Below are 14,494 nucleotides of genomic sequence, written 5' to 3'. Positions count from 1 at the left end.
AAGGCTGTGAAAATTAGTCTGCATTGTTAATCCTTTTGATCTTTTATTTTAAAAATTCACAAAAATGTATCCTTTCATTGGATAAGAATTTAAAATGGGGAGAAAAATAATTTTGGAAATAAAGGTTTTTCACAAATACTCATTAGACACAATTATTGGCACCCCTAAAAATTCCTATTTGTAAAATATCTCTGAAGTATATTCCCAGTCGTATTGACAATTTTGAGCACTCCAGCGTGATTATAAGCATGAAATTATAAATTATGTTGAGACACAGGTGAATAAAATTTGGACACACTACATCCATGCCACTGTTAATTGATAATTATCAATTAACAGGTTTTTATTGTAGCATCCTTTTACTTTAAAATAAAAAAAATGTATATCACCCATCAAAACATGAACAAAATTATACAGTTTAAGAACTTAACAAATCAACCTTATATTACAGGTAAATTTATTAAATATGATTTACATTAAATACAATACAAACTTTATATGAATGTAAACATGTTTTTTGCCCTGTTGTTTGGAGAGAGGCAAGGAAAAGAGATTTAAAACAGCATGTTCTACTTTTGAAATAAAGTGGACACAATTGAAAGTGACGTGACATACAGCCAAGTATGGTGGCCCATACTCAGAATTAGTGCTCTGCATTTAACCCATCCAAAGTAGTGATGCGTCATTCTTGATTCTTCATTTTGAGTGAATCTTTAATGTAACTCGGGAAGAACGAGTCGTCTCGGGGATGATTCGTTCAGTCGCGCATGCACAATATTCTATAGGTTCTGTTCTGCTAGAAGTAGTTCACCTGTGTCAGTCAATGCAGTCTTGAGCCGGAAAGAGAATTGATTAGTTCATCTTTCGGGTCCGTTTTCAGGTTGTCCGTTCTTTTGTCACGTGACGTGACAATATTGGCTAGAGTAATTAGTTAATTTACAACCTTCCTTATAAATGGGTGCATAATAATAATTATTTACTCTTACAGTTACGTGATGCATTTCTGGTTTCAAATTGTTGCTTTTAATTTCTGTCATTATGGTACTTTTCCATAACACTGAATGTGGTCTGAGCTGGACAAAGAATTGATTAGTTCATCTTTCAGGTTTTTTGCATTGGTTTAGCGTATGGGGCTGTCACGTGATTAAGGAACGACTCAAAAACCCAAAAGATGAACTAATCAATTCTCTTTCCAGCTCATAATGCATTGGTTTAACGTATGGGGCCGTCACGTGATTAAGGAACGGGGCAAAAAAAAAAGGGGTGAGGTGAGCTAATCACAGACTGAAGACCCAGGTATAGAATGAATTAAAGCTATTATAGCATTTTGGTTTTATATTGTTTGTAGTGTGATCTACGTTTGCGTAAGTAGAAGATGTGTTAGGGAAGTAACACGTAACTTTTTAATTACATTTTGCTTAAAATGAACGAAATAACTAGAAAAAAGATTAGTTAATTTTGCTGAACGAGACTCAAAAGTCAGAGTCAGTAAAGTGATCCGAACTTCCCATCACTAATCCAAAGTGCGCACACAGCAGTGAACACACACACACTGTGAACACACACCCGGAGCAGTGGGCAGCATTTATGCTGTGGCACCCAGGGAGCAGTTGGGGGTTCAGTGCTTTGCTCAAGGGCACCTTAGTCGTGGTATTAGCGTAGCGTAGTATCAGGTGGAGAGAGCACTGTACATTCACTCCCCCCACCTACAATCATTGCCGGCCCAATCTTTGGATTGCGAGTCGGACTCTCTGACCATTAGGCCATGACTTCCCCACCAATACATTTTGGCAACCAATACAAAATTATCAAGTTATTTGTAACAGAATGTCACTAGACTCTCTGCTTTACGATCTAGTTTTCAGTCTCTGTTTGTTGGTTTTTACTCGAGAGGAACACTTTTGCAGACAGACAGAGCAGTCCGAGTACAGGATAAACGTTAAAGACCGTTTATCATGTCTGTGTCTGTGAAATATCAGGATCAGCTGCAGACAGATTCTCCATTTCATGAGTCTCTGGTGTATTCTGTTTAAAACAGACCAGTTGTTTAGTACAAATCAGTAAGATTTGATTCAAAGCTAAGGTTTCAATTATATTTCAAATATAATTATTACATTACCATGAGTTGACGTCTTTGATGTGAGCTCCTTTGATTGTGTGTAGATCTGTATTTGAAGACAGAATTACAGATAAATAGATACATACACAGCTGAATGAACTTCATATATACACATACAGCACACACTGTGCTGAATAAAAATCTGAACTTACCCAGTTATACCAATCCTCCCTATGTGACAGGAGAAATTAGGGGGAAAGTTGTTTAAAATGTTAATAATCGATTGAATCAAATTATTTAATCAAATCATAATCACAGCAAATACATCAGATTCTGTAAATATTTTGAACAGATTTGATGGCTTTTGGCTAATTTTTGACCAAATGTTTCTAAAAACCTCACATATACAAATCATACTAATATTCCTGAGTTTAAGTCACAATTTGTAAAGTTCACTGCTGGGAAATTTGACAGATTTTAAATCTTTCTTTGTGTAACTATAATGTCAGTGACTTTTACCTTTATAATAGATACTTAAGATACTTACAGTAAGCATTCATTTGTAAAACCAGCCAACACAAGACAAAAACACTTTCAGAAGGGAAGACAATGAATCTCATATCCTTCATGACACGCTCACCATTCCCTATGAAATTAAAAGAATAACAGAAGAGAAGGAAACAGGACATTTGACAGCAAAATGGTACAGGAATAATTAATATTTGTAAAATGTTATCCTGCTGTGGTCTGTTCATTTTCAGCATTTGTTTTTGCATTATATAAAATGGTGTGATGTTAAAAGATGTATATGATATCTTTAAACAGATATTCACGCATATATAAATGCATATACTGTATGCAAATATGGAAATACAAACATAATTGTTTGCAGAAATGATAGATATTCACTTACGTGCTTTCAGGATCAGTTCTGCTGTCAGTGTAACAGAGTTCAACAAAACAAGACCAACTGCTCCAAACATGAACATGATTTCATTACAGAGAGACACTAGAACACACAGATACAAAAAACAAACATCAAACAGTGTTTTATTTAGCAGACAATAATTAACAGAATTTAGCAGTCAATAATTACATGTATTTGATCCTTGTTGACTCGTCTCAGTCTCTCGTCGTCTCTGAACTCTTGAATGTTCTTCCTCTGTTAAAATCTCAGCATTTCTCAAATCTGATTTGAAAGTCAAATGGATGACCAGAGAATATGGATTTAATTATAAAAAATACAGTGACAATGTTTCTTAATTGAATAAATGACTGAAATTGGCTAATTGGCAAAAGAAAATAACTCAAAAAGGCCTAGTTAAATGATATAGTGTACCAAATGTTGGATAGTAAGTGGTTATGTAATCTAGATAAATAAAATAAAAAAATATTATGGTGTAATTAGATTATATTACATTTTTAAAATACTCATAATGAGACTACAGTTACTTTTTTAATGATTGTATGATTGCATATGCACACAATGGCAACATATTCATGTAAATGCACACACAGAGAAAATGTAGAGGCCACACAGCACTGGACCACTGGATTTACAGAAATCATTGCACTTTTAAGGTGATATATGGCAAAAAAATTAATGGGTCAGTTTGTTGTATAAACTCTACTTTTCCTAATGATTACAAATGACTACACATCTAATTTAAAATCTAAAATAAAAGAGAAATGTTTGTGAAAAAAGGTAGGTGTGTTTCCTCAACATGCACATTATCTAAATTTTAAGTAGCACAGCAAAGTGTCTGAATACTTTTGTCAATGTAACATTTATTTATTTTTATATTTTATATTTTTATATTTTATTTTATTATTATTTTTAATACATTTTTAATACTCTAACATTTTTCTGCTTTAGAAATAGAGTGTAGATTGATGGAGGGAAAAAGTATTTTAGTATAAGCCTGCAACATAAAATGTGGGGGGAAAGTAAGGGGTCTATGAAGAGGGAAGAGGAAGTTACTCAGCTGCATTTGTGAGAAAATCGAGCCGAGAGATTTCATAAAAAAACCAACTGTTTCACACTGGTAACAGACAGGTATGCATTTGTATGCACTAGATTTGGTATTTGTTCAAAGGTTACATGCAATTTGTTGGATGGTTTGTATTTATTTATGAAATATCATTTAGGCTCTTTTATTTCTATTTGTAAAACACAATATTACTCAACTGCATTTTCGCTCAAATTGACCTTTGTATTTGAACATTTATTTCTGTTTGTTTGTGAGTCGAGTTTTCCTTTGCAAGGCAGATCGAGTTTGTTTGCAAAATGCTGGATTGTTCGTTTAATGATGGCACAAAATTTACTCCATAGGGGTCCGAATACTTTCAGACATCACAGTTCAATCTCATGTTTATTGCAAAACTCACCACCACAGTCATAGTCATATTTAATTAAGAAATTAAAACTATGTACATTTCAGGAAGGGCATGAGTATAATGAGTATATCTGCTGTATATAACTTAATTTCCGTTAATATTAACTAAATTAACTAACAGTATAACTAACGCGTTATACATATTACTTACAAACAGCATTGTTTTATTTGTTTTTAATTTGCATATTTTAGACACAGTTACCTAATTTCCACATCTTCGTTCCATATTTTTATGCTCTTTTTTAATTAAATTATGGAGTAATAAAAGGCAATAAAAGCTACAAGCATTGTAAGTCAGTGATGGATAATACCTTTCAACATATGTTTCAACCAACAGTTCTCAGCAATCACTGTTATCTTCAGAACTTCAAGAAACAAAATGACACAGATCCATTTCAAGTAATCTGTAAATAAAAAAAAAGGCACTTTTCATGTCTTTGTCTTGAGATTTAATATCTTACAAAACTGTATATGGCTATAACTGTATATGGCTATCACTTATCACTAAGTTAAATATGATCCTGTCGGATCTAGGAAATGTAAAATACATTAATCAACATCCCACAACAAATCTTCTTAATAATAATTACAATACAAATAAAGACAGCATACCTTTCTCCTTTTCTAATATGGTTAGATGGTTATATATCAGTAGGATGATATACAGGGGTGTTATTATTATTATCCACAATATTGTTATCCATCTGTGTTGAAGACCTGTGAATGAAAAGATGACCTTCTGCTTTAGCTTTCACAAATCACATACAAGAACTGAACTCAGATCTGACACGGATCAGTTCAGAAAAGTCAGCATGAAATCAAAATGTAACCTTTATAATGTTCTTAATGCATGTTATTGGTTTAACGTTGAAAAATTTATTCATTCACTTTTCACAAAACAATCAATAACCGATGGATAAAATCATGCCTATTATTATTATTGTTTTGATAGTAGAAGGAGCTTTGTTTTTCTGTAGAATCTCAATCTTACTATCACTATTTGTTGTTTAAAATGCTAAAATATAACTTAATTCCCACCATATTTCTGATAATATCTATCAGTGTAATTCGATTAATTTGATAGTTCGCTTTTATTCTAATCCGCAAGTGCAGCGCACCTGCAGCACGCTAGCATTCGCTAGCTTCTGTTAGTTTCCATTCGCACCAATCGCTATTTTGTTTCTTTTCTCCTCTCCTCTCTCTCGTTCGCTCCGGTTTTTCACAAGTTCATCAAACAACCACAGTAAGAATATTTTATCAAGCACGGTGAGTAATGGCTTCGCCTGCTATCGTTATTTGCACTTCTTGCCACATGTACAGTTTATCTATCTCTGTCGCTGATGAGGGATTCACATGTGATAAATGCAGGGAAACAGTTAGGCTGACAGAGAAGATTTCAGAATTAGAGACACGCATCCAAACTTTAATTGAGGACAGTAAGAATGTTAGGGCTCTAGATATGGCTTTGGATGCGTCTAGCTCAGGGACTCCTTTACATTGTTTGGTTCCAGCAGAGCCCCTGCAGCAGGGCAACTGGGTGACGGTGAGGCAGCGTAGTCGTGGGTCAAAACACCGCTCTTCTGTTCCGATCAAAACATTAAACAGGTTCTCCCCACTCAGTGATGCACCCACTGAGAAACCTGATGAAAGTGCTCTAGTTATTGGTGATTCTATTGTACGGAAAGTGAATATAGAGACACCAGCCACCATAGTCAAATGTTTACCAGGAGCCAGAGTGCCTGACATCTTGGCAAATTTAAAAGTGCTGTCATTTTGCATTATTGACACAGTGTTTCCCTAATTAATGTTGTTCAATTGCTTTGACACAATTTTTTTTTTTCTTTTTTCTTTTTTTTTAAGTGCTATATAAATAAAGGTGACTTGACTTTCATGCTGACTTTAAATCACTTTTAAGTAAACCATGCATTAAGCAGGATCTATTTCTATTCATATACAGTAATATTCAAAATCACAAATTGATACATACATGATAATTATAGGATTTACTCTTTCCAAACCTATAGAAACACATTGACGTTTAGAATGTACATCAAAATGTACTTACATTCAAATCTTGCTTGCAGAAGAGTTAAAAGTGGTATACAGGACAGCATCAGTGATTGAACCAATACCACAATAAAAACCACTATCATAAGAAAATAACAGTCAATTAGTTTCCCCATTCAAACAAAACAGTCAATAATCTTTCATTAAAACACATATGATTGCTCTGAATGTTTTGAAGAGTCTCAACTGTGTTTTTTTTTGTGGAGATCTTATTGTCTTAATTTAGTAACATTTATTGCACATTTATGTCAACATATCAATCTACAAGTACAGTAGTTCTACAACAAGGTGAACGACAAAAAACTAGATTTCTATCACAAAAAAAAAAAATCTGTTTATCAGTTTTATAAATTGTGAAGGGAACGATATACAGGCATTACCTGGAGAGGGAAGTCCAAATGAGAACATCAACTGGAGCAATTGGGAAAAAGACATCAATATACAAAGTGTAGATAGCCACATGATTTTATCCTCCATTTCTATTTTCATGACACTGGAACGTCTCATCACTGTGAACATAACAAATGTCCAGTCAGGGCACAGATTCATGCATCAAATTTTAACCTGCAGCAGCTTGAATGCTTTGCAGACCTGCCACCTTGGAAATTTGTTTTGAGTACAATCAGCATGGTGGGCGGTCAGATGAACAGGGGGCTGGCGAGGGGTTTAGGGGCTTATGGGTGTTGGAGTGGGGGTAAACAGATTACAGTGTTACTTTATAGTTTTTTACCGTAAACCATAACGGTTTAGTTAATTTTTCTATTTAGCTTTTTTTATGCTATTGAAAAAAAAAAAAGATTCATACAAAAAGAACTCCAGTACACCTCTGTAAAGGGCTGGGCAATATGAGCAAAAATTAATATCTCTGTATCTTTTGGCTGATTTGAGGTATACAGTAGCCTATATATCTTGGTATTTTGTTTTTAGATTAGACAAATAAGGTGAATGTAAACATGTAGGCATATATTATGTGCAAAAAAGGATTAAGATCACATTACATTGTAACATTGCAATCTAAAATAAAAAATATATATATTTATTTTTTTAAAGCAGAAGTTAAGGATACTAAACTAAAAATGTGAATAATGAAAATCACAGACCAATTGAGTAAAAAGGCTATTTTGATTGACCCATTACACTTCACAGTTAGTGCTATCATACAAATAAATTTACTTGTAGATTTATAAATTCTACATATGTCACATTTATTGTCCAACTACAAATATTTCAGCAGAAATGTATACTTTAGTCAGAGTTATTGAGCTCCTATTTCATTGAGCTCTGTCTGTTTGGCGTGCTCGTTCTAAATGAAGTCTGCGGGGATTAGCTGAGAATCGCTAATGCAGAAACTCATGCTCGTCTGACAGTAAAATGGACTATTTCCATTGTTGTTGTTTTTTTACATTTACAGATAGTGGATATACATGTGCAATATAAGCTATGCATTAAGGAAAACAGCACATCTCAAACACATTAAACAGCACATCTCTGTTAGCCTCACATGCAGCCTTTCTGTCAGAGCTTCTAACGGGGCGAGCGCGAGCAGCTTTAAACTGAAACTATAAACTATAGGCTACTAGGAGAGAAATAAAACACAGAAATGATTTAAAAGCAAGCAAACAAAAGATTTTTGCGTAGTTTAGAATGACAAATTGTACCAGCGTGCTTTAAGGTCAAAATGCGTACAGGTTGTCAGGTTTGATGGTTTTATAACAGAGGAGCAGTTCATTTAGGTCACATAAAGATAATATTAGTATGCTCTCCCACATATAAAGCATATTTTTCAATTTAATTTGTTTGTAACTGTGCTTGATCGTTTCATTGGTTTAGAAAATTATACATTGTACATTCCACATTTATTTTGTTTCCCTTAAGCTTTCTTTCTTTTATTTTAGTGCTTTATCAACACTCAGTAACAGTGGTTTATCTAAAGCTAATATTACTATCAAACATTAACACACACTAAGACCTAAAAGGAAAGTGTTTGGCTCTTTAATATGTATTTGATTATTTTTTATAATTGTAGAATAATAAAAAAAATAAATAATAATAATAATAATAACTAGAATTAAAAGTTAGTGAACTAACTTTGATGTTGGCTTGGCCATCTTGGCCATGGGGCAAAGGAGCCACAGTACTTGTGTGCCCAACATTCTTGAGTTGCCCTGCTGCAAAAAAATAAAAATAATAATACCATAAAAAAATACACCTGCAACAGTCTTTTTCCATGGTCCCTTGCTGTTTTCTTTTTTTAATAAAAAGCCTAGGCTATGATAACAGCTACGACAGGGTTATCTAGCAGAATGCGAAATAAGTCATGCAAAAACCATAATCTCCTAAATACCATTCAATGTAATCTTATTTTAATAGTACTGACAACATATTTTAAGTTATCACACTACTGAAAAATTAAAGAAGGGACACTATATATAGTATACTTTTGCGAGTCAAGAGCTAAACAAAAAGTCCCGTTTCATTACAAAATACTGTAACTTTTATAAACTTTATACTATCACCACAAAATTTTAATTAATATTTATTAAAAAATAAATATTTCATAAAACTGAAACTTAAATATATTATTTCTATAGGCTATACAAAACAGTTACGAAAAAAGACTAAATAATAAGGCTGAATAAGCTGATCTATAGCATGTTAAATGGTGGTTGCCTGTCTATGAATGGTACACCCCAACCACTAAGCTCACAGAAGTGGTTTGACCCAAGTCCTCAGCAGCCAATGACATTGACCTCTTCAAACTGATTTTTAAGGTGTACTTCAGTGTATTTCACGTGAAATACATGTTAAATACCTGCTGATTTTTCACTTGTAAACAACACTATTTAACACGTTAAATAATATTGGATATAACATTGGAGTAATATAGTATTTTAAGTAGCTCTTAAATTTTTTTATAAATGACTTTACCATGTTGTGCAGCGCCGATAAATAAATAATATTAAATACGTGTTGTCTACGTATGAAATACACGTATTTAACGTGTTGTTGACGCGTTAAAATTCACGTGTATTTGACCCTCTTGGCCTTCCATACACATTAGATATAATGAAAGGAGACGTGAAAAAAGGACATCGCTTTGTTTTGATATGGATTACTTTATCACAGAATATTTGTTCGGGAGCACTTGTTTAGTTTAAAAGTAGACATGTCAAGCTTTCTATAGATATATCTCTCATGTCTCTTCGTTGAGTATTCATGGAGTTATAGTTCATTTTAATGACGTGTTTGTAAATGAAGATCAGCGCAGACCAAGGCTGCAGACAGCACACCTTGTTTGTTATCTTTATTTTATAAGTGCCCAAAGTTTTGTTGTTATTATGTTTGTATCCAAAAAAGTAGACCCTTAGAGACACGTTAAAATTCACGTGTATTTGACCCTCTTGGCCTTCCACACATTAGACGTGAAAAAAGGACATTGCGTTGTTTTGATATGGATTACTTTATCACAGAATATTTGTTCGGCAGCACTTGTTTGGTTTAAAAGTAGACATGTCAAGCTTTCTATAGATATATCTCTCATGTCTCTTCGTTGAGTATTCATGGAGTTACAGTTACTTTTTTCCCCTTGATGTCAAATGATATTTCGTTTTGCACGGCTCAACAAACACCTGGATTTTGCTCTTGTTTTGTTCTAATGAGTGGATTGTGTGCATTAATATCTTAAGAAGCTCTTAAAAATATATATAAATGACTTTATCATGTTGTGACGATGGATAGCAATTGATGTGACGTTCAGAACTTCAGCCTGACAGATAAAATCTCACAAGCACATATAAACACTCATTTTCATGTGTATAATATATTCTTCTAATTGTTTTGTGCCGTTTCGCTGCAGGGTTTTAATGTGAAAGGCTGTGAATTCTCTATTTAGACTTGTTCAGAGAAATACAGCTCGCGGACATTTGGCTGCCGCGAATATCATGTTATTACTTTAAACAGTTCAGAAACATCTGAATTCAGCTATTGGTGTGTTCTAACGTGTGGATTGCGTGCAATCGCCGATATAATTTAATTATAAAAGGTCTTAAATAAGAATAAATTCGCTCGTTGTGAGCTCCGTGGAGACAGCCTGAGCTGAGCAGCCGTGATTCTTCTCTCGTCTTTCTGACTTCTCTCTGCCCAGACATCAAGTATTCATAAGCTGTATCACGCTGTCAAATTATATTTCATTTTGCCCACATAAACAGTTAAAAAACACCTGAATTCTGCTATTGTTGTGTTCTAATGGGTGGATTAGTGCAATTCGCTGTGATATTATTTTTGGAAGCGCTTAAAAAATGCTGATGACGCGCTCATTTCTCTCTCGTCTTTCTCGCTGTTCTTTGGCCAGAGACATAATTTATAAATGAGATCTGACCCGGTAATAATAACATATGTTGGTTTAGCTTGTCAGTGTGAATGAAATGTGTAGCCTATTATTATTTGTCCGATCTCGCCCCGAAACGCGGCTGTCATGTGGACTTCAAGTGTTCAGAGAAATACATCGAGAGCTCGCGGACATTTGGCTGCCGCGAATATATCATGTTATTACTTTAAACAGTTCAGAAACATCTGAATTTAGCTCTTGGTGTGTTCTAACGTGTGGATTGCGTGCAATCGCCATTTTAAAAGGTCTTAAATAAGAATGAATTCGCTCGTTGTGAGCTCCCTGGAGACAGCATGAGATGAGCAGCCGTGATTCTTCTCTCGACTGCTCTCTGCCCAGAAATCAATTATTAATGAGCCCTAACCCCTGTAATAATCAGATATGTTGGTTTAGCTTGTCAGTTTGAGGGAAAATGTATTATTTACTTGGTATTTTTAACCGGTTTAAAAGTGAAACAAAACCCGACTCCTCCCTTTAATCTCGGTTATTGCAACTAGGGGCGCAATTTTTCTCAGACAATGTAAGTCTATGGGTAATGTATTTTGACATTTAAAAATTAATAAAAAAAAAACTTTAAGTCTGATCAGTCTGAAAAGATATAGCAACCAGCACCGCTCTATCCCGCAGGTGTCTGCATAGTTTGGGGCTTGTGGCTTTAAAGCCCTAGGAGGAGTAGCGTTTAGAATTTCTGTCAGAAAAATAATAATAAGAAAAAGAGGAAAAAGAAGAAGTTTAAATAGCATAACAGTATGTTGGCTTGTTGCTAAGCCAACATAATAATAATAATAATAATAATATTATATATATATATATATATATATATATATATATATATATATATATATATATAGTTTTGTTAATTTACATTTATCAACATAATTAATTGTGCTTTCTTAGCCTGCCACTCAAATAATACAGAAACCCTTACCTGCACTCAGGAAGAGACAGGACAGCACAACAACTCCAAATCCTATTCCTGAGACTATATGGCGTCCATTGTCTGTATCATGTGCACTGATTCTCCAGCCATATGCAAAAAGAACTACAGAAACAGATTTAAAAAAAATGTCACACAAGATACATGATGTTCTGTGCAAGGTCATATGTAAACGTGGTGAACTGAATAGTGTTTGTCAGTCAATTGTCATTGAGGCCATACTAACTTAATCTGAACAAGGGAAAGAGATCACCTCATGTACATTATGATAATTAATGAAAGTTAGGGCAACAGTATACATGCAATAAAGTATAAATTATAGAAGGATGTAATCTGATGATTTGGAAATGAAGAATGTATTAGACACTTGTAAGCTCTGTCGGTCTTTCAGTCAGTTTGAGTAATCAGGGTTGCTGACTTCAGGATTCATGTTTACAGGGTTTTAAAGACGGAGTGGGTTAAGATTTAATGACTGGATTCTGGACAAATCTACTGAAGTCAGCAACACAGGTGACATTAATAAAGCACTTTATATGTCAGAATAATGAACATGTCTTCTGTTGTGTGAAATGTGGATTTACACACCTGAATAAACGATGACTGTAAGAACAGTAAGTTCATGTGTTATTCTGAAAACCCTTATCCATGATTTATAATTGTCTGTGGAAGGAAAGGGTTGAATTCATACAATTAATATTTTGTAAAGCACTAATGCATTGCCATTTTATTATATTATGTTAGTATTGTACTGATTGTCTAAATTATGCTGTTGTCTGTTGACAGATGTCTCACATATTCTTACACCCAAGATGAAATACTGAAGCATGTTTGTGCATCACTGTGCAGAGGACAAATGAATCCCACAGACACTTTAAAGACAGATTTTTTAGACATGTATTTACAAATAAAATTAATAACTTTTTATTTTATTTTAAATGACTATCAACATACACTTTTTACAATTTACAAAAGCATATTTTTATTACCTTATTTTTCAAACAAAACTCATGGCTTTAATGAATGTATTACAAATCTGTTCCACTGCTTGTACTTGTGCTCTGCATTTTGGGAAAGGTTGGGGGTAGGAAAAAGTTTTGTTTTGTGTGTTTTTTAGTTTGTTTGTTTTTTAACCAAAAACTACATCTTTCTTGACACATACAATATTACTGCCAAGAACATGCTCTGAAAATAAACTTGAGTTTGTGGTAAAAAAAAAAAAATAAAAAAAAAAAAAAATAATAATAATAATAAAACATTGTGCTTCAGTATTTGCCCCTTTAAGGCCCTGATATACTTCAAACGAAATTGAAGAACGAACTGATATGATGTCATTTCAAACAAAATCAGGCCAAAACAAAGTTTGTTTTGAGTTTGTTTCGGCAGTTCGAAACGGCTCACAAAGCAAACGTTCTGGGGGAGTTTGTTTGTCTGCTAAACATCTTTGAGGCGCAATTTTATTTTTGTTCCTCATTCTGCGGAGATCATTAAGGAGAGCAACATCTCCTGAATACACTGGAGTGTCGAATAGCTGAGCTGCACAAATATATCCGCACCTGTATGATCACTCGTGGAGAGACTTTAAAGGGATAGTTCACCCAAAAATCATAGTTATGTCATTAATAACTCACCCTCATGTCGCTCCAAACCAGTGAGACTAGGGCTGCACGATTCTGGATAAATTGAGAATCACAATTTTTTTGGTCTCATATAGAGATCACGATTCTCTTATGATTCTGAACTAAATAAAATAATGTGTGACAAAATATTATTGCTGCAAAAAAAATAATTATCTTCTGCTCACCAAGCCTACATTTATTTTATCCAAAATACAGCAAAAGTGGTAATGTTGTGATACATTTTTACATTTAAAAAAAAAAACTGCTTTCTATTGGAATACATTTTAAAATGTCACTTATTTCTGTGATCAAAGTTGTATTTTCAGCATCATTACTCCAGTCTTCAGTGTCACATGATCCTTCAGAAATAATTCTGACATGCTGATTTTCTACTCAAGAAACATTTATTATTATTATTATTATTATTACTATTATCATTATCACAAGTATATAAATTAATATTTTTATTTGCAAGGATTCTTTAAATTGATCAAGTGTGACAGAGACATTTATAACAAAAGATTTCTATTTCACATAATTTTTGTTCTTCTGAACTTTCTATCAAAGAAACCTGAAAAAATATACTCATCTGTTTTCAACATAATAATAATAATAATAATAATAATAATAATAATAATAAATATAGCTGCAAGCAGCAATCACGGGGCCAAGCATTCCAGCGGCAACATCAGGAGCTAAGCATATGTAGCATCAGACCAAATGCAACAATGAATAATGAAATTAATAATTGCATGATTGTAATTGAAATGGCTGAAAATCGTTAATAAAAGTTCCACAGCGAGGAGCTAAGCATGGCATGGAGCATCAGACCAAATGCAACGAGTAAGAAAAGCAATTATTGGAAGAGTGTAATTGAAACAGCCAGTAAAACTCCAGTAAAATGATGCATTATCATTTTTGGAAAATAGTTGGCGCTGTAATCAAATCGCTTTGTTGTGTTCTGTGGGAGGTGACAATGTTGTGGGCAATTTCTTTCAAAATACTTACAGACCTTTAGGGCAATGAGTCGAA

General features: G+C 33.6%; 1 protein-coding gene across 1 annotated transcript in view; it reads right to left on the bottom strand.

Annotated features, from left to right (window-relative positions):
• Window positions 1-436: 436 nt before the first annotated feature.
• The window catches only part of LOC127955761 (uncharacterized), a 38,141-nt gene continuing 24,083 nt past the window's right edge, over window positions 437-14,494 (bottom strand). Inside the window, exons 7-18 of the mRNA XM_052553484.1 lie at window positions 12,432-12,506; window positions 11,838-11,951; window positions 6,903-7,031; window positions 6,521-6,601; window positions 5,068-5,172; window positions 4,767-4,859; window positions 3,156-3,248; window positions 2,973-3,068; window positions 2,607-2,705; window positions 2,272-2,290; window positions 2,120-2,165; window positions 437-2,025 (exon numbers count right to left, since the gene is read on the bottom strand). Coding sequence (XP_052409444.1) covers window positions 1,954-2,025; window positions 2,120-2,165; window positions 2,272-2,290; window positions 2,607-2,705; window positions 2,973-3,068; window positions 3,156-3,248; window positions 4,767-4,859; window positions 5,068-5,172; window positions 6,521-6,601; window positions 6,903-7,031; window positions 11,838-11,951; window positions 12,432-12,506 — 1,022 coding nt within the window. The 3' untranslated portion in view covers window positions 437-1,953. The remainder of the gene's footprint in view (window positions 2,026-2,119; window positions 2,166-2,271; window positions 2,291-2,606; window positions 2,706-2,972; window positions 3,069-3,155; window positions 3,249-4,766; window positions 4,860-5,067; window positions 5,173-6,520; window positions 6,602-6,902; window positions 7,032-11,837; window positions 11,952-12,431; window positions 12,507-14,494) is intronic.

This window comes from Carassius gibelio, chromosome A3 (genome assembly GCF_023724105.1).
Source record: "Carassius gibelio isolate Cgi1373 ecotype wild population from Czech Republic chromosome A3, carGib1.2-hapl.c, whole genome shotgun sequence".
NCBI classification, from domain to species: domain Eukaryota; kingdom Metazoa; phylum Chordata; class Actinopteri; order Cypriniformes; family Cyprinidae; genus Carassius; species Carassius gibelio.
The sequence above is the reverse complement of the archived record's forward strand: the minus strand, read 5'-3'. Positions and strand labels throughout refer to the sequence as shown.